The sequence below is a fragment of the Pholcus phalangioides genome, unplaced genomic scaffold, assembly GCF_987345545.1.
Source record: "Pholcus phalangioides strain wild (caught in Gottingen) unplaced genomic scaffold, Ppha-v1.0 ptg000041l_1, whole genome shotgun sequence".
NCBI lineage: Eukaryota > Metazoa > Arthropoda > Arachnida > Araneae > Pholcidae > Pholcus > Pholcus phalangioides.
Genome location: NW_028301627.1, coordinates 3,054,445 through 3,073,532, shown reverse-complemented (window position 1 = coordinate 3,073,532; position 19,088 = coordinate 3,054,445). Strand labels below are relative to the sequence as shown.

The window sequence follows — 19,088 nt, the reverse complement described above, 5'->3', positions numbered from 1 at the left end:
ATTGATGAACACCCTGCCTAACATTCTCAGATGGGCTGAAAATAGTGGCTTGTGCATCTCTCTATCCAAATCTCGTTTTTCTATTTTTTCACGGAGACGACCTCCATACTTTCCTTCTTTCAGCATTAATGGCGAATCCATTCCGTTTGATCCGTATTTGAAAGTTCTAGGTGTTCATCTGGATTGTACTCTCACCTGGAAAAAACAATTATCATCTCTGCGTTCTAAGGGCACTCTATCTTTAAACATTTGTCGCTCCATCTCTCACTCCTCAAGAAATATTCCTTGCAAGTTCGTCAAACCTGTGCTAATGAGCATCATTGGAGGTACCATTGGCTACGGAGCGGTGGCTTGGTTTAATGCAGCCAAATCTTCTCTCACCAAGATCAACACCATCTATAACTCCTCGATGAGATCTATCTTAGGCCTCCCTACTTCAACTCGCATAGATAAACTCAGAACCATTCTCGCCCTACCCTCCTTTCAGGATTTTATTCTCTTCAGAATTGGGTTATCTTGTATTTCTGCCACAGCCTCTCCCACGCATGGTCACTCCAACCATATGGATTCGGGCTTTCGTCGCCTCTCTCCATCTTTGGCTAGGAAAATATCACAGTTCAATAATACCATTGGTTTTTCCCATAGGTCCATGTTGCGTCCAATTTATTCCTTCTGGCGGTGGATACCCTCGAATATCTATTTCATATCGGAGGGTCTTAATTTTCAAAAAACTAAGTCTACCATCCCTTATCAAACAATATTCCAAGAGTACATTGAGTCTCTGCCGCTGAATGCTCATTTAATTACTACAGATGCGTCTAAATCATCTCAAGTGGCTTGTGGAGCTTTCTGCTCGGTTACTAAAGTTATCAAGTCTTGGTTCATTAATAAAGACTCCTCAGTTTTCACTGCGGAGGCCCTTGCTATTACTTTAGGTCTCAGATCCTTCATTCAATCTTCTAATACTCCAATATTCATATTTACGGATTCCAAATCAGTCATCATAGCTCTCGATAATTTTTCTATTCATTCGTCTACGGTGGCTCATCTCCTGTATGCTCAACTGGTTCATACTAGTTCTTTGGTTAACAGAATATCACTAATTTGGGTCCCAAGTCATTCGGGCATTGCCATTAATGAGACAATTGACAACCATGTTCGAACTATAGCTTCTTCCACTGTTGATCTTCTACCTTCTAGCCTTTATGTGGAGGACATTCGTTCTCTTTACTCTCGCCACTTTAAGGAAAATATCCGTAATGCTCTTTTCTTATCTATTCCTGAGTTTAGCTCCTTCTCTAACTGCTGCCAGAACTTCTCCCCTTTTTTTTCGAATAGAAGGTTGGAATGCTTGTTTTACAAACTCATTTGCAATAGAGCTCCCTTGAATGATTACCTCCATCCAGGGCCGTCTTAAGATCATCGTGGGCCCCCGGGCCAAATGATTTTTCTGAGGCCCTACCAGGCAAATTTTCAAAAATCTCAACAAAATCCCATTTTGTGAGGCCCCCTTTTCTCTTGAGGCCCCCGGGCCGTGCCCGGGTGGGCCCATGCCTTAAGACGGCACTGCCTCCATCGTATTAGGAAAATGGCTAACCCTCTCTGTCTACAATGCAAGGTTCCTGAAACTTCCTCTCATTTTTTGTTTTCTTGTATTAGGTTCTCCCAGGTTCGGTTCTCAACTTTTAATTCTCTTTCTCCACCAGTTAGTTGTTGGTCCGAATTCTGTTCAGGCAGACCTGAGAGCATTATCTGTAGCTTTGAGAGGTTTGTTACCCTTAGTCAACGTTTCTCGTGAGGTTTTTTTTTCCTCCCCCCCCCCCCTCTTTCTTTCTCTCGTTTGGTTTTTGTCTTTTTCTGCCTTGGTTGTTTGGTTTCATTTTTGTTACCACACACTCATCCAGGGGACTCCATGTCATCATATTTTAAAGCGGATCCCTAAAGCATTGATCCCTAAGCCTGAAGACTTCTTCTCCATCTCATATAACATGTCCATCTGCGTTTGTTTTGTCTGGTTTGTGATTTTTTTTTTCTCCATACCCTTCTGAAGAAGAGGGAGGAATGGAAATTGCTGGAATTCCTATGTGTTCTGTGTTTGATGGTAACTCTTTCGTTAGTATATTTTTTATCACATGTTCTATACTCTTGTGTAGGCTGACCATATTTCCTCGAAAGAAATACGGGACATTCGGATTGAAAATACGGGACATCGCCAATTATCGCCAAGAACAACGCCAAAAGCGAACAATGTTGCCAAATATTGCTGAAATTACGGAAAAATCGCAATGGCGGGAAACGAAGCATTACTGCTAATTGCTGTGGATTCTACAAAATAAAACGTTCACCAAACCAAATATGGGAGAATAATGTTATTTGTAGCTGTAATTATCATAATATAATTTATGAGTTCAAAAATTTCTTCAATCTTTGACTTCAATAAAGAATAAAACTCCAAGTAGGCGTCATGTAAAAAACGGGAGAAACCGGGACACTTTTGTTAAAATGTCAGGACGGCTAGAAAAAGGAAAAAACCGGGACTGTCCCGGGAAATACGGGACGTATGGTCACCCTACTCTTGTGGAATGTTTTTCTCTAACAGGGGATGGCCCGAAGGTATAAAGCCCTGTATAATTGAAGAAGAAGAAGATGTTTTCGCTGATCTCGATCGTTATATGGTTATTATGAATTGTCGTAATTAGCGTCAAGTTCGTCTTCAAGTGCTGGTCAGTAGATGTAGGCCCGTTTTAACGTATTCGGAGGAAGAAAGCTTTTTTTTTTCTTTATAGAAGAGGAGTGTCTCTACACTCAGTTTGTTTATTAAAAGTATTGGCGTTAATGAGACAAGATGTTGATAATTATCAGCCCCGTTGGTCAATCACCCGTCAAGGATCTTGGCTCTTCCTGAACATATACATTAGAGGGGAGTGCCTCCCCACCCCTTTAATGGAAGACCGTAATGAGAAGCTTATAGTTCAGCTTGGAACAGCTTTGGTATAGAAGGCCACGCCAAGCTGGCGACTTTTTTTCCGACGATAAGTTGCTAAAGCCGGGTTTCACTAGGAGCAGGTTTTCTACAGTGTGTTGATTGGTCAAAAAAGCTGAATTCAAATTTTTCAACATATCAGCGTTTTCACGTTGCACATGGCGCAGGAATTCTACTTGCAGGAAAATCCGGCTTAATGGCAACATAATTGCGCTCTCTGGGTCGTCGTTCTAGATCAGGCATACTCAAACCATTGCTCACGAGCACCACTGTGCTCCCTGATGCATCTAGAGTGCTGGATGCTCGTGTTTGATTTCGTGCTCGCAAGCACTTGATCGACGTTCCTATTAAGCACATTGTACAAACTGATCAAGGACTGAAATTCATGCATTGAAGACTTCTGTTCTAGATAGTTTTTATCCAGATGGCGCTAGTTGTTGTTTCTTGTATACTTTCTGGTATATTCAATGCCAAGTGGCGCTATTCGAGCATGTTACTCCTGGCTATCCATACGAAGGCCTTTAACAGCTGGCTGACGTGAAAATTTATTTAGGAAAGAGAGAAAATTCAATTGCCCTTGCGGGGAATCGAACCCATGTCCTTTCACTGTGAAAGGGCTTATTATACATGGCTTAGAAGGTGGGTCGAATATTTGAGTTCTTCAAATAACGAAATTAATATGAATTGATTATAATAACACATAGATATTTTCTTCCATAATTTTAATTTTGCCCCTCGCGCATACGTCTCTGATCCCACCAATATGCATTGGGAAGCAGGGGCCAGGGCTAATGACAAAGTTTTGCTGGTGGTGGGGTCAGAGTTTTGCTGACAAGAGGGAGAGGAGGTCAAAAATGGCTGAAAATTTGCTGACATAATACTTGAACGGCCCCTAACAAAGTGATCTCTCCGGTCTCTTGGAGATTGTTATAACAGAATTTGATTGTAGTTTTCAGAGACATCTCACATAAGTAAACAATCACAGATCTTTTTCTCTTGCACAACAGCCATACTTTTTGGCCATAAAAGTTCTCGTACGGAATACGGCTGCTATTCAGACCAAGGTTTCTAGCACATAATGGTGTAGACTACCATTTCAGGAAAAAAGACTTTGAGAGTGCTGGTTGGGTCCCCAGGGGGTGACGTTGATAAACTTTGAGGGTAACAAGTCCATCCCTCCAGTTCACAAAAAAGAACAGTTATTGGTATAGGTGGGAAGAAAGAGGTGGACAATCATCCCCCCTCCTTCTTTCTTTCACTAATAACACCCTCAGTGAAGGAGTGTCTGATATAACCGCTGTCCTGTACACAGAAAATCTGGACACAAAAGAGGCAGATGATATGTCTGTATTTTCTCTCTTATAAGCCCCTATGCAGGTGAAGAGATAAGCTGACATTCACGCTTCAAAGTGGGCAACCACGGAAAACCATCTTCGCCTGGCCTCCAACTGTGCCCCCAACGGGACCCATGTTTGCTTACAGTGTTTTTGAGGCTTGCGGCCTGGTTTCATTTATTTTTTGTAACTGGAAGGCCCAGTCAAAAACACAACTAAAGGAAAATAAATGGATTGAAAAAGAACTGCCAATCACTCGCATCCTGGTATGAATGATGGCGCAACCTGGTGGTTGAGAAAACATTGTAACATGACGTCCTCCGGGTCATGTTTTCCTTAATTAATGTCAAGAGAGTACTTACCTTTAGAGTTCTTAATCTGTTGGTGTCTCCCGGGAGAGATGTCACCTAGTGTCATTGGAGGTTGTGTTCCTTCGTATGTTCTAACATAAGTATTTCGTTTGCCGACGGATCTCCGTTGGTAAACTTTCCCAATTGTCGTTGGTTGTGTTGAGTGAACCTGGCCAGTTCGCCTGACACGTTGCCAAACGGTAATTTAATGTTTATACTAATATTACGAAACTATATGCAAATTATACAGATGTTCTTTTTGTTGTGACGTAATAGTTTATTGCTGTGACGTAATATTTTTCATGATGTGACGGAGTATTTCTGCGGTCCAAGTGGACCAAAATACTTGTTCCCCCACTAGTGTATATATACAGGTTGTGGTTATTGAACGATCGCATTACATCTCATCACATCTCGTTGCATTTCTCTTCACCTCACTCGTTTAACGAGTTCAGTGTTCCGATGTTATAGCACAGTGGTGCTAATCTTCTAGTCAGGTCTAATATAACGTGACCTCATCTAGCCTTAGGCTTGGAATCGTATCCTATCATGAGTATCTAATTTTATATTTGTGTCTCGGCAGGTCCGAACTTTTAATAGTAGCTTTACATAAGAGCAATGGCTTGGTTATTCTAACGCTAACCGGATGATGTCGGAAAGGTCTCTACCCAGAGTTCCTGGTCTAGTTGGTATCGCCAACTGTGTGAAATAGACGTGTCGATAACGGCTGTTCTCAACATCTGCCTCATCACCGCCTGATTCCCGATCTCCTGCAGCTCTAGCTCTTCAGCACCTGCTGGATTGACATCCGACGATCATCTCTTCTACAGATTCACATCTGTTGCTTCGCCAGACTCTTGGTTCCGATGTAGTGCTAATTCAAGACAGTGCACCTTGAAATGAGAAACACGGCTCCCAACCATCTCGGGGCCAGTGAAAATCAGCCTCTGACGGGTCTCGTCTCAGCGGACGTCCACTTCAAAACCGGACTTAGTGCTTCACCTATAACCACATGCCGAAGTTCCAGACCTTCCCCAGATAATTGCAGTATATGAAAAAAGCTCTGTGATACGTTTATATTTTTAATTTAATGTTAAATTTTTTAATATCGTTGGAAAATTTCTGAATTAATATTGTAACTGTGTTTAGCTTTAATAATTGAATAAATGTCTTGATTTGAATTCTGTTGTCGTTTTATTTCCTTGTGCTGTCAAAAAACTTGAGGATAAAAATAGAATTCGGGAAGTAACATTTAAACGTGACAACATGTGTGTTTTCTGTTAGAACCGATGGTTTTTCCTGAGGTTTTACATGAATAGCTGTGAATTATCTTATTGGTGCTATAAATAAAACTGGTTTATACTAAAGAAATATTCCTTTTTTTTCAGACATTGGAGTTCCATATCAGTTTCAAACCATCGATGATTCCATGCAAATTAGAATGTTGCGAATTTCTCTTCTAAGGCTCACTCACAAGCAGCAGTAACAGTAAGGCATTTTATTTATCTAGTTTATACATTGTAAATCCTGTTTAATAATAGTTGTCCATGCAACAATAAGGTGGGACGCAGTAAACTACCGCTTTTGAATTGATTTATTTTCCCATTTCTTGAGGTCAATATTTTTCATTTTTGTATGACAATGAATGTTTTCCATCGAAAAAGTAAGGCCCTCCTTATGCTGGGATACTCAAATCAATCTTGAGTAACGTAAAGAACAAAGTGACTGGTCAAATAAATGACTCAAGTTGCTCGTTTTCCCAAACATTGGGCTGCTGAAAACATTTCAAAAGACTTAAGAAAAATGCTTTTTTTAAGTTTCTTACACAGTGACAAATTATTCACAATTACAAGAATGTAATAGTAAATACACATAGTGAGAAGATAATGAGACATAGTTTTTGGAAAATTGACCATTTTTTAGCGTAAAAAAATCGGAAGGGAGATCTTGACACAAAAATGATGAACGAGATTATCTAATAATGACCAGATTCATGCAAAAAAGAAGCGTGAGAATTGATGCTCCATCTATATGTGAAAAAGCTCTCAAAAAAAAAAAAAAAAAAACAAATGTAAAGAAATATTTCATAGTCAAGATATTAGAGTAATGAGAAGACTGGCCATGCAAAATGCTTACGAAGGCACAAGGCATAATTTCTCCTTTTTCTTAAATCTTGTACATATACTTTTGTCCAAGTGCTAACTTATGGGAATTATGTTTTATTTTGGTTGGAAGAATTTGTTATTTGGAATCTTATTCTATTGTATATGTTGCTATCATTCCCACCCCCGACAGACCAGACGCGCCACCATTCCCACCCCCAAGCATGAATTCCGTAATTCAATATTGAATATGTCCATGCAGAAAATACATCTTTGAGGAATTTCTTACTAAAAATATATTGAAGTTTATTTTCGTATTTAAAGTTTATTTTATCATTAAACTTGGTTGAAGGGGTGCAGAGAAGAGCTACGTGTGTCCTTATTGGCACACAGACTTGAGTTATGAAGAGAGGCTTCATTTTTTGAATATGTTAACATTGGATGAATGCAGGTGTCGGGGAGATATGATCGAAGTGTTCAAAATTTTTAATGGTATGGATAAGATTATTAGTACCCCATCAATCGACTGCCTTTACAAGGGGACAAGAGTATCGTTTGGTAAGGGACAATTCTTGGTTATGGTGTAGCAGGGAATTTTTCTCTAATAGGGTTTTTAATAAATGGAATAGCTTACCCCCAGAGGTAGTAAATTGTAACACAATTGACATGTTTAAAAAAAATACGATAAACATGTTGGGGTTAATCGAGAAGCTATCCATACTTAGAATTAGGCAACCATATGTATTATTATGGGCATTGTATGATTGAGTTGCTGTTCTTTAATAATATATGACATCCATATTTGTTATGGACATCTTTTTCTCAGCCACCTCGGTGAGCATTTTGCCTGTTGTGGCGTTGTATTTGTATATGTAACAGCTGAAGAAAGTGTTTTTTTTTAATTTTCTTGCAATCTCATGTACATTTCAAATCATCTTGTATAAGCATGCCAAAATGATATTCAGACACCCTATTCTCTTTGACAGTTGCATTGGCAGTGGGTAGGGATCTTGATGTGTGTTAGTATTTACGCTACTGGTTTTCAAAAACATGTATTTAGTTTTTTTATACATTTAATTTCAGTTTATCTTTGACTAGCCATAAATTGATTTTAATCCTCTTCTTTTTTATAAGACATTCTATTTCATTGTCCTCAACGTACAGCACTGTATCATCAGCGAAAGATATCAGTTACCATTTAACATAAAAAAATCAAAGGATGGTGGGTTTCTTCTTTCCCTGACATTTATCACTTTCTCTATTCCGCACAAATATTGCGCTTCTTTTTGATTTTGTATGAGAATTTTTCAAAATTCTTTCTCTCTCAAATTTCAAATGGATTTTTAATGCCAAATAATGTTGCACAAAGTTAAACTGTATTATGAAGCTCTTACTTTAAAACTTTTAGGAATTTTTCCTCAAATCAATGTAAAGTTAGAGCAATGTTTTAACCACGGTTGGGTTTTGACGTTAAAAACGTTTCTAACACAATAGGTATATAACATGATGAAAACTTACTTTTTTGCATATTGCAATGTTTTATTTTGATGGCAATGTTTTGATTAATAGGAGCAATATTTTTTGTAGCCACAGTGCAGGCCTACATCCTTTTTTAGTTTTTATAGTTTTAGTTTCTCAACTTCTTTCAGTTCTTCATTCTATTTTGGTTTACTGTAATTATAAACGTTATGCATGGCTGTCTATCACCCGCCTCGTTGGCGATTTGCTTGTTGTATCCATGAATTTCTATATGTGCATCCAACTGGCTCAGGGCCCCAAGTCTTTAAATACCAAGTATTTTCATAATTTGAAAAAAAACTAAAACCACTCGTAGGTAAAAACCACCTGGAGTCTTTGATAGGGGATCTTGAAAGCACCAAAACCTCAAACTGACAAAATATGCCACAAAAACTCTGGCTTGTACTTTTCTCTTGCAAAAAAAGTAATAGAAACTAGAAACAGATTAAAACACTATCTAAATCTAAAATGTGCCAGAAAATCTTAATGTCTGAAAGCGTAATTTAGTTTCTGTCTCTGATGCTTTGTTAGCGCTTTTGTCCAGTTGATGAGTTTTGAGCTGAAAAAATCTGTGCAATAAATTAATATTAGTCATATATAACTGTTTAAATTTGGTGGTTTTTTTTTCAATTTCACAATTTTTTATTTGATTGTAGATTTTATCTTTACTTCTATTTTTATTTTTCATGTATGGTTATTGAGGCTGAGTTTTTTGACAGTGAGGTAAATATACCATTGCTTTTACCCAAATTTCCCAAAAAGTTGTCAATCTTGATTGAAATAGATTTAGAACTTTGTGATGATAATCCTTTTCTTTTACAGATTATCAAAGATTCTCATTGTAACCTGCAGGATAAAACATCAGAATGTTTACAAGAGGATACACATAGAAAAAAGCTTTGGAAAAACATTGAACTTCACAAGAATCGAAGAAACTATGACAGACTTGGTTGTCTGCTCTCCGTTCAAACACAGCTTTAATAGTGTGGATGATAGTCTGCAAGATCACGTAGTGAAGATAATGTAGATGAAAATGTCAGTTTTGTATAAATTTGAACGCAATCTGTAGTTTCTGATCGATTTTTTGATGAAGAAATCTCACATGAGTGTCAGTGCTGCAGAAGAACATTGATGAAAGGGAATAATTTAGATTTATATCCATAAAGATATTAGACATATGCCCATACTGTAGAAAACACACGTGTGTTATTATGTGTGGTAAAATTTCTTAAATCAAATAAGCAATTTAAATCTATGTGAAAAAGACACACACACATAAAAGTACCTACAATGTCTGTTCAATAGCGGATCCTAGAACTAACACTTCAAACAGGCACACAAATATTCACAATGAGAAGGAGCCACATTGTCAATTTTGTAGTCAGAATTGTATTTCGCAAAGTTTAAATATACATAAGCATACCAAACACACCATACAGGAGAGAAGCAATATAAATGTGATAAAATATTTTCTGGAGCAATATATTATCATCTATTTAAACCAACACAGAATATTACACACTCAGAAGCCAAACGTATGATATATCTGTAGTTGCACGTTTTCAAGCTGTAAAAATTTGAGTGAGTACAGAAGAGACCATGTGATTGTGAAATCTGTAGTAAAAAATTTTCTAGATCGGACCATTTAAACCTACAGAAAAGATTCCACATGACAGAGAAGCCACATAAATGTGATATCTGTGGTAAAACATTTTGCCAAAGTATTAATTTAAACATGCACAGAAATTTGCACACTGAGAAGTCACATAAGTGTAATGTCTGTAGTAAAATATTTCCCAGCCATAGCTGTTTAAAAAATCACCAAAGAGTCCATGTGGGAGAGAAGCCACATGAGTGTGAAATCTGCCATAGAACATTTTCTCAACTGATCCATTTAAAATTACACCATAGGCTCCATACCGGAGAGAAGCCACATGGATGTCATATCTGTGGTAAAACATTCTCTGGAGTAGGTGGATTGAACACACACAAAAGAGTCCACACAGGAGAGAAGCCACACAAATGTAATGTCTGTCATAAAACATTTTCTCGAAGTAGCAATTTAAACATTCACAAAAGAGTCCACACTGGAGAGAAGCCACACGAGTGTGAAGTCTGTGGTAGAAAATTTTCTCAACTGATCCATTTAAAATTACACCATATGCTCCATACTGGAGAGAAGCCACATGAATGTCATATCTGTGGTAAAACATTCTCTGGAGTAGGTGGATTGAACAAACACAAAAGAGTCCACACAGGAGAGAAGCCACACAAATGTAATGTCTGTCATAAAACATTTTCTCGAAGTAGCAGTTTAAACATTCACAAAAGAGTCCACACTGGAGAGAAGCCACATGAGTGTGAAGTCTGTGGTAGAAAATTTTCTCAACTGATCCATTTAAAATTACACCATATGCTCCATACTGGAGAGAAGCCACATGAATGTCATATCTGTGGTAAAACATTCTCTGGAGTAGATGGATTGAACAAACACAAAAGAGTCCACACAGGAGAGAAGCCACACAAATGTAGTATCTGTCATAAAACATTTTCTCGAAGTAGCAATTTAAACAGTCACAAAATAGTCCACACTGGAGAGAAGCCACACGAGTGTGAAGTCTGTGGTAGAAAATTTTCTCGTGTGGGAGATTTAAATGTACACAAAAGATTCCATACGGGTGAAAAGCCATATGAGTGTGAAATCTGTGGTAAAAAATTTTCTCAAGTTAGTGATTTAAAATCACACCTCAGGGTCCATACTAGAGAGAAGCCCTACGAGTGTGATATCTGTCAAAAAAAATTTTCTCGAAGTAGCAGTTTCAACCGACACAAAAGAGTTCACACTGGGACAGGGTTGGACAGTTTCTCCTGAAGCGGAAAAAATCAGCCAGAAGAAACTAGTTTTTCTTTAATAATTTATCATATAAGTTAGAATTTATGCTTTTGATATAGGAAATGTATATTTTTTATAACATTAAGTAAATTTAATTTCACTAATTTAATTATGTATGCAAATTAATAACTGCATCAGTCTTTTGAAGAGTTGGACAGTTTCTTCATCTTGGAAAAAACTGCCAACCCTGCTTCTTCCAAGCGGGAGAAAAGCCAGTCTTCCTTCCATTTTCATCATTTGCACTATAATGTAAGATATGATAAATACATTTTAACACCCCTAATAAATTGGAATTAGGACTATGATAATTTAACTATTCACATGTAAAATGAATTAGAAAACTTAGATCAGTTCTTTGACCAAGTTAAGATATCTAACTGAAGCTTTTCATCAGAGCTAGAGAAATTTCATTGAAAGTTTAAAATCCATTCACCTAATTTCAATCTAATTGACAAAATTATTTTAACTTTTTTAAGTAACAAAACAATTAAACATTATTCATTTATTAAATGACACTGATCGCTTCCGTACCACTGCAAAATTAAAATTTTTATCTTATTTTAAAGATCATTAGAAAACATCATTACAAATAATAATTACAAAATATCAGAAAATATAAAAATCCTCTTTCGCCTCACTGCATTGGAACATTGAAAAACAAAATTTTTTTTAGCAGTTGTATGTTGTAATTGATTTCTCAGATTAGAATGAATGAATGGAAAAGATGAGGAAATTCTTCAGAGTTCTGCAGAATTTAAAAGCGTGCCTAAAAACAATTTGACATATCTACAAAGTTCATCAGGTATGTCGCTGTCAAGATTTGGAAGCTCCTTCCAAGTTGAAAGAAACCATGGAAAAAAAACAGCAGGACGAATGGGTTTCCACTTAAATGTGGAAGAAACTGATTTCTCTCTAAAACATTACTTCTTTTCAAACTCATGCAATCATAAGTTTAATTTACTGCTGTTACAGGAGGATTTTTTATCAATGGTAATTTTTAATATAGTAACAATTTTGAAAGGTTTTATTAGTTGTGTATTTGAATAAAAAAGTCCTTTATTTATGAACTTCAAATTACTTTTATTGACAAGAAATATGTTCATTTCAAAATTAATTGTCACTTTCATCAGTTCAGTGTAACATAGTGTAACAAAATCTTTTTCGGTATGACAGCCATTAGTGCTTTGGAACAGCTGGTTCCAAAGTACTAATACAAATACAAATACAATGCCACAACAGGCAAAATGCCCAACGAGGTGGCTGAAGCATCATTCAATGAAAATTTTTAATTTGAGATATTTAACATAATACTTCTTTATTACATCTTTCTTACCATAATACAATATTAAAATTTGAATGGTATGACTGAAGTTTTGCACTTGCAGAGTTACAAAAAATCACATGTTACTATACTTTGCTACAGTGTTCCTGTTCAGAACTCAATCTTTCATCTTAATACTCAGTGTTGATGAGAAATGAGAACAAATGATAGGGAAGAATAGTTTCTTCATATTTTAATTTCATGACTTACAAATAAGGCATCAAGTCAGCATTTTGTAAAAAGCACCATCATTCGATTCATTCGTGATAATAATCAGCACTATTTACACAATTTATCTGTAGCTGATATATTGAGTGCAATTTATGAAATTTCAAATTATGTCACAAGTATGTTTCTATCCACCTCATCGAGATAGTCACCTGTAATGATGAAAAACATTACGATTAAATGTTTCTAAGCATTTTAATTGGCTGTTTAATCTGATGTCTCCCAGCAGCTTTGGTCTTATTGCATAGGGAATGCCTGTTGATCATACACAAGTCCTATGATAATTCCTAAAATAATTTTACATTTTTGATAAATGCAACATATTACTCGTTCTAGTTATATACTGCCAAGTAATTAGATAAATGTGCTGAACATACTAAACTAATTATTTTCTACAAACATGTATTAATTATACTTTGAATTGTATAATATTTTTTATACTCAGATTAACATTTTGAGCGGTCATTGAAATAATTTGTTTTAATATGTGTGCTTTGTTGGAAAATTAAATATTACACATCTTGGTGAGATATTTATAATTAAATACAAGATATACGGAAGACTGGATGTTGTGAAGATATTTATTATTTGAGATGTTAATTTTTTAAGGAAGGAAAAAACTCATCTCTGCCTCTACCGGGAGTCGAACCCGGGTCCCTCGATTGCCGGACGAGTGCTCTGACCACTAAGCTACAGAGGAGATAGAGATTTTCCTTCGCTAGAGCGTATATATGCCGAACGGAACCGTGCAATGGACGGTGAAACCAATCAGTTAATAGCTCATGGACGACGAGCCACCAGAGGGCTATATATATGACATGAATGTCGCTCTCCACTTGTTAATACAAGATATACGGAAGACTGGATGTTGTGAAGATATTTATTATTTGAGATGTTAATTTTTTAAGGAAGGAAAAAACTCATCTCTGCCTCTACCGGGAGTCGAACCCGGGTCCCTCGATTGCCGGACGAGTGCTCTGACCACTAAGCTACAGAGGAGATAGAGATTTTCCTTCGCTAGAGCGTTCGACTCCCGGTAGAGGCAGAGATGAGTTTTTTCCTTCCTTAAAAAATTAACATCTCAAATAATAAATATCTTCACAACATCCAGTCTTCCGTATATCTTGTATTAACAAGTGGAGAGCGACATTCATGTCATATATATAGCCCTCTGGTGGCTCGTCGTCCATGAGCTATTAGCTGATTGGTTTCACCGTCCATTGCACGGTTCCGTTCGGCATATATACGCTCTAGCGAAGGAAAATCTCTATCTCCTCTGTAGCTTAGTGGTCAGAGCACTCGTCCGGCAATCGAGGGACCCGGGTTCGACTCCCGGTAGAGGCAGAGATGAGTTTTTTCCTTCCTTAAAAAATTAACATCTCAAATAATAAATATCTTCACAACATCCAGTCTTCCGTATATCTTGTATTAACAAGTGGAGAGCGACATTCATGTCATTTATAATTAAATATTTAAAAAAATATTGTTTTAATAACGCATTTGATATTATTTCACAACCAATGAGATGAAATAAGCATTAATAACAACTAAACTATAATTAACTCACATTTTTTCAGTTTTTTCCATTTCTTCCAGTTTCTTCCACTGTCCTGGAAGAAACCCAACCTTATTTTGAAGACTTACAAATTAAAAAAAAATTTATTTATAAAGGAGCTGTTGCCCCAGGCCCCGTCTTAGCAGTGACGGACTGTCAACAATATAAGCAATATCAATTTTGCCGTCCCGATGAGACGCTCTTATGCTTCGTTTCTTAATCCCCCCCCCCCCCCCATTAGCTCCCAATTTTCAAAATGAAAGCCATCTCTTTAATATTCATTCTTCTATAAATACAGTTTTCGAAATTGTTTCATATACTCATAACATGAATGAGATGCCATAAAAATTTGACACTGTATTTCCTAGACTTCTTCATGGCATTCATTGAAACCACACACAATTGCGGTCTATCGCCATGGGCAATTGACTACCGATTGAGCTGTGCTGGAAGTATGTGTTGACAGTCTGACAAATTTGTATGTGTTGACAGTCTGACAAATTTGTATGTGTTGACAGTCTGACAAATTTGTATGTGTTGACAGTCTGACAAATTTGTATGTGTTGACAGTCTGACAAATTTGTATGTGTTGACAGTCTGACAAATTTGTATGTGTTGACTGTTGACAAATTTGTCCTAACAGTCTGAGTGTGTATCTAGTGCCGTGTCTGATTTTTCAGTGTTGCCATCTATGAGTGAAGAGTAATGATTGAATATTTGTACCATTGTAGGCCTGTTGCTCAGTGTGGCAAGACTTTTTAATGGGAAGATCGACTCGCATTCGTGCCTCGAAAATGTAACTACAGGAAACCGACTTCAGCCACCCACCACTGTGGTGGTGAGGTTCATCATGACAATTTGAATTGTAACTGTGATGGATTTATTTGACAAACTTATTGTGTTGCAGAATTATAATCAAAAACTGTGGTGCAAACATGGCAGGGCCCCCAACCCAGACTTTATAGTAAATTTCTTCTATAGTAAATTTATAGCAGGGAAAAGAAAAAAATTATAATTGTCTCGCGCCCCAAGGCTGGAAGCCTCTGGATGCAACACGTAAATCTTCGGGAACTTCTAAGTTGGAACTTGAACCTCATCTTAAAATTGTTAGTGAAACTTTATTTAAATGAGACTAAACAGATGAACACAGACATTTTGTGTATAATTTTGATCGAAAAGTGAAGACACTTTTATTTTTTGGTATAACGATCGCTTAAAAGTTTGAAAAGTGTGCATACACAGAAAGGAAAAAAACTGGTTTTTGCTTTCTTGATTTCTCTTAAAGGGGTAATATATCATTATCACCTTCAAAAACGCCTAGTTATACGTTTGGTGTACATTCTATGAATTTGGCAGGAACAAATGACATTCAGGGTTGGGATTTTGGACAGGACACGCGGAATAAACTGTCCAAAAGTATCTGGCACTGTCCACACACAAAACCTCCACGTTTCAAAATATTATGAGGAAACCTATAGATTTTTTTCCCTGATACTAACATATTAAAAAAACATATAAAAAAAGGTGTCATTTGATTTTTGTTTTGGTTTTTTAAATTAATTGTTTCACCAAATTGATGGTTTTAAGCTGGAAATCTGATGTAAAAAAATTAATATCACTCATATTACTGTTTAAATAAACACTGTTTTCAATTTTTTAGTTTGTTATAAATGTTATTTCTACTTCACATCTTATTTTTTATTTATGATTGTGAAGCAGGTACTGTATTTAGGACAGTGCTTGTCCAGAACCCTGCTAAATTTGCCAGAGCATTTTTCTTTAGAAAATACATTATATTGAAGGCACTAAATACGCATAGTCCCAATTATAATCATTGCATTATTATGAAATTCTACATTAATATTATTTTTCATTGGATAACATTATGATGATGCACTTAAGTATTAATGGTATAGCGTTTATTTAATGAAAATCGTTCTATTTTGACATCCCAAATTTTTAGTTTTTTAAGTGAACTTTCTATTTTACATTTTCAATTTAAAAATTGAATTTTCAATAAATGCTGATACAAAAAATTTTCGAGCACCAACTTAAGAAAGTCTCTTTCATACTGATCTCTAGATGAAAGGTTCTCCCAATCAATACCTGGGTAATTGAAATCCCCTAATATGAGAACCCTCTTACGCTTACAATTAATTCTTACTTATTAATTCTGAGACAGTATCAAATATTAATTTCCATCACTTCTGCAACTACTTTTTTTTTAATAAACATCGTTTTTTCATCAATTGTGAGAATTTTTTTTTTATCAAATATGAATTTTCATAAATCATGAATACTCCCTCGTAAAATCAAATTGCCCCCCCCCCCCCGTGAGGCGTGAGCCCCGCGTTAAGAATCACGGCATTAGAGTGTGATGCGTTTAAGATTTTGTTCCTGAAATGACTCAAGTAATGAAAAACCGCCATACTGATCCACTTATTTCCTGAACCCCCACCTTTTTCTTGTGTCCAGGGTCTCTCCTAAATACTTGATCAATCCCGAGCAAATTTTAAGGCGGAAACACACTACGCTGACTTGCGGCGACTGTATAAGGATATAGTGGCTATAGCTATAATTAGAACTCCTTAATACACCCATCTCGGGGCCGCATCAATGACCGCAAATTTTAAGGCGGAAACACACTACGCTGACTTGCGGCGACTGTATAAGGATATAGTGGCTATAGCTATAATTAGAACTCCTTAATATATGAAGGCGTCTTAGCTATAATATTACTGGAGGGAGTATGACGTCAGCGGTCTCGCCCTTGGCAGTGCTGAGACAACACCACACTAGAAATATATTTAGTGTGGTGTTGGCTGAGAACGGTGTCCCCCCAATAGTGATGGGCAAAACGGTTCTTTTCCGTGAGCGGCTCTGAACCGCTCGCTCACCAAAATGAACCGCAGCTCTTTCACGGCTCTTCAGCTCTTTTTAAGAGTTGATGAAGAGCGCCATCTAGCGAAGAGTTTTGTAAACTCTTGTGATTTATCCCCTCCTTCCCCACAAACAATACCTAGATTTTTTTTTTCAATTACAGCACATTGCGTTTACGCTTTAGTTGATGGACACGCGTTGCGTTTCAATTAAAAAATCAACCAGAGAAATATGTAAAAAATCAAGCTTTTTTTTTTCTCTCTCATTCCAAAAATAATAAAAATAAACTTTTTCCCTTAGGGGTCATTCAAGTATAACGTCAGCATCGAGGGGGGGGGGGTCGGATTTGCTGACTTTCGATGACAAGGGGGGGGGGTTTGAAGGTTGCTTACGTCATCAACCACCCGTTTCTGAAGATGGGGGGGGCCGTCAGTGTTTTGCGACTTTTGCTGACAAATGGGGGGAGGGTCAAAAATGGCTGAAAATCTGCTTACGTAATACTTGAATGGCCCCTTATAGAAGATGGTTTTGTGCACTAAAACAGACACATAAGATGGTCAGTGCCGTCTTAAGGCATGGCCCGGGGGGGTCTCAGGAAAAAAAAGGGTCTCAGAAAAGTCATTTGGCCCGGGGGCCCATGTTGCTCTTAAGATGGCCCTGAAGATGGTGAGGAAAAAATCTCCATATTACTGTATTTGCATGAACATCCATGTTCTCATTCACGTAACAATCGATAAACGATTTGTATTCATCTTCTGTGTCGTCTTCATGGGCGGAGATACGGGAGGCGTGGGGGGGGGGCATTGCCCTAGCCCCCCCCCCCTCCCTACGCCCTTGGGAATACAGCCTTTATACAGCACCTTTGTACTTAGCTAGGTATAAAGGTGTAGACTACGACACATTAGGAAAAAATACTTCGAGAGTGCGGGTTGGGTTCCCAAGGGGTTACGCTGATAAACTTGAGTGATAACAAGTCCCCCTCCAGTTCACAAAAAAAAATGTATTGGTATAGGCCATTGTTCCCAACCTTTTTTTGTCCCAACGGCCCCTTCTTCAGAAATTTTGTTCTCCCATCCCCCCCCCCCCCCCCACCCAACGCAATCTAACCCATAGGATCCTATGTTATACCTGTAGCTTCTACCGCCCTCTGGAACATGCCATCGCCCACGTTGGGAATCACTGGTATAGTCGCAAAGGAAGAGGTGGACAATCATCCCCCCCCCCTTCTTTTATTCATTATAATAACGACTGAAATTACATACGAAATTTTAATTGAAAAATCACAACTGAAACAACAAATTACATTGCGGTTGAAAATTATGAATGCAGGGGCGACTGTTCAGCCGCGTGATCCGTACGTCCACATGGGATATCGCTCTTTAGAGAGATTAAAAAGCAAAAAAAAAATCTTATGTAACCAAAAAAATTAGAGAAATGGTGTTTGTCCGCTCTAGGTGGGGTACTAAATCTATGATGAGAGGGCAAAAACAAATATTATTGACCAAAAAAAAATTAGGGCTAATGATTTGTCTACTCGTAGGAAAGGCATCAAATCTGAAGTGAAAAGTCGAAAAAAATTAGGGGACATGATTTCCGTCCACTGTAGGAAGGGGTTGGGGCAAATTTGTCACGATAGGGCAGAAAAGATTTATTGACCAAAAAAACAATTGGGGAAAATGATTTTTGCTGGAAGCCAAATCCGACGTTGAAGAGCTAAAAAAAATGTGTACTGGTCAAGAAAAGAAAAATCAGGGAAAACGATTTCTGTCATCTCTAGGAGGAGCAACAAATCCGAGCTGAAGAGCACAGCCGTAATGAGAGCACCCCCCCCCCCCAATCCAAGGATACGCAATGCACCTAGATACTTTTTGAGCCGGAACAAACTTGCATTTCTGTGCCCCGTATAATGTAGAAGGAGCAGTTA

At 37.3% G+C, this 19,088-nt stretch overlaps 1 protein-coding gene across 6 annotated transcripts; it reads left to right on the top strand.

Annotated features, from left to right (window-relative positions):
- The first annotated feature begins 2,636 nt into the window (after positions 1 to 2,636).
- On the top strand, positions 2,637 to 12,247 carry LOC149065063 (uncharacterized). Of its 6 annotated transcripts, none has more exons than XM_089254447.1 (4): positions 2,640 to 2,723; positions 6,056 to 6,155; positions 8,990 to 9,010; positions 9,110 to 12,247. In XM_089254447.1, exon 4 carries the CDS (start codon positions 9,957 to 9,959, stop codon positions 11,157 to 11,159), a length of 1,203 nt encoding a protein of 400 aa, XP_089110573.1. In that variant the 5' UTR covers positions 2,640 to 2,723; positions 6,056 to 6,155; positions 8,990 to 9,010; positions 9,110 to 9,956; the 3' UTR covers positions 11,160 to 12,247. The 6 variants fall into 6 exon arrangements, with proteins under 6 accessions (XP_089110570.1, XP_089110573.1, XP_089110575.1 ...); XM_089254446.1 differs by having other exon boundaries at positions 2,654 to 3,622; XM_089254444.1 differs by lacking the exon at positions 8,990 to 9,010 and having other exon boundaries at positions 2,637 to 3,622.
- The last annotated feature ends 6,841 nt before the right edge of the window (positions 12,248 to 19,088 follow it).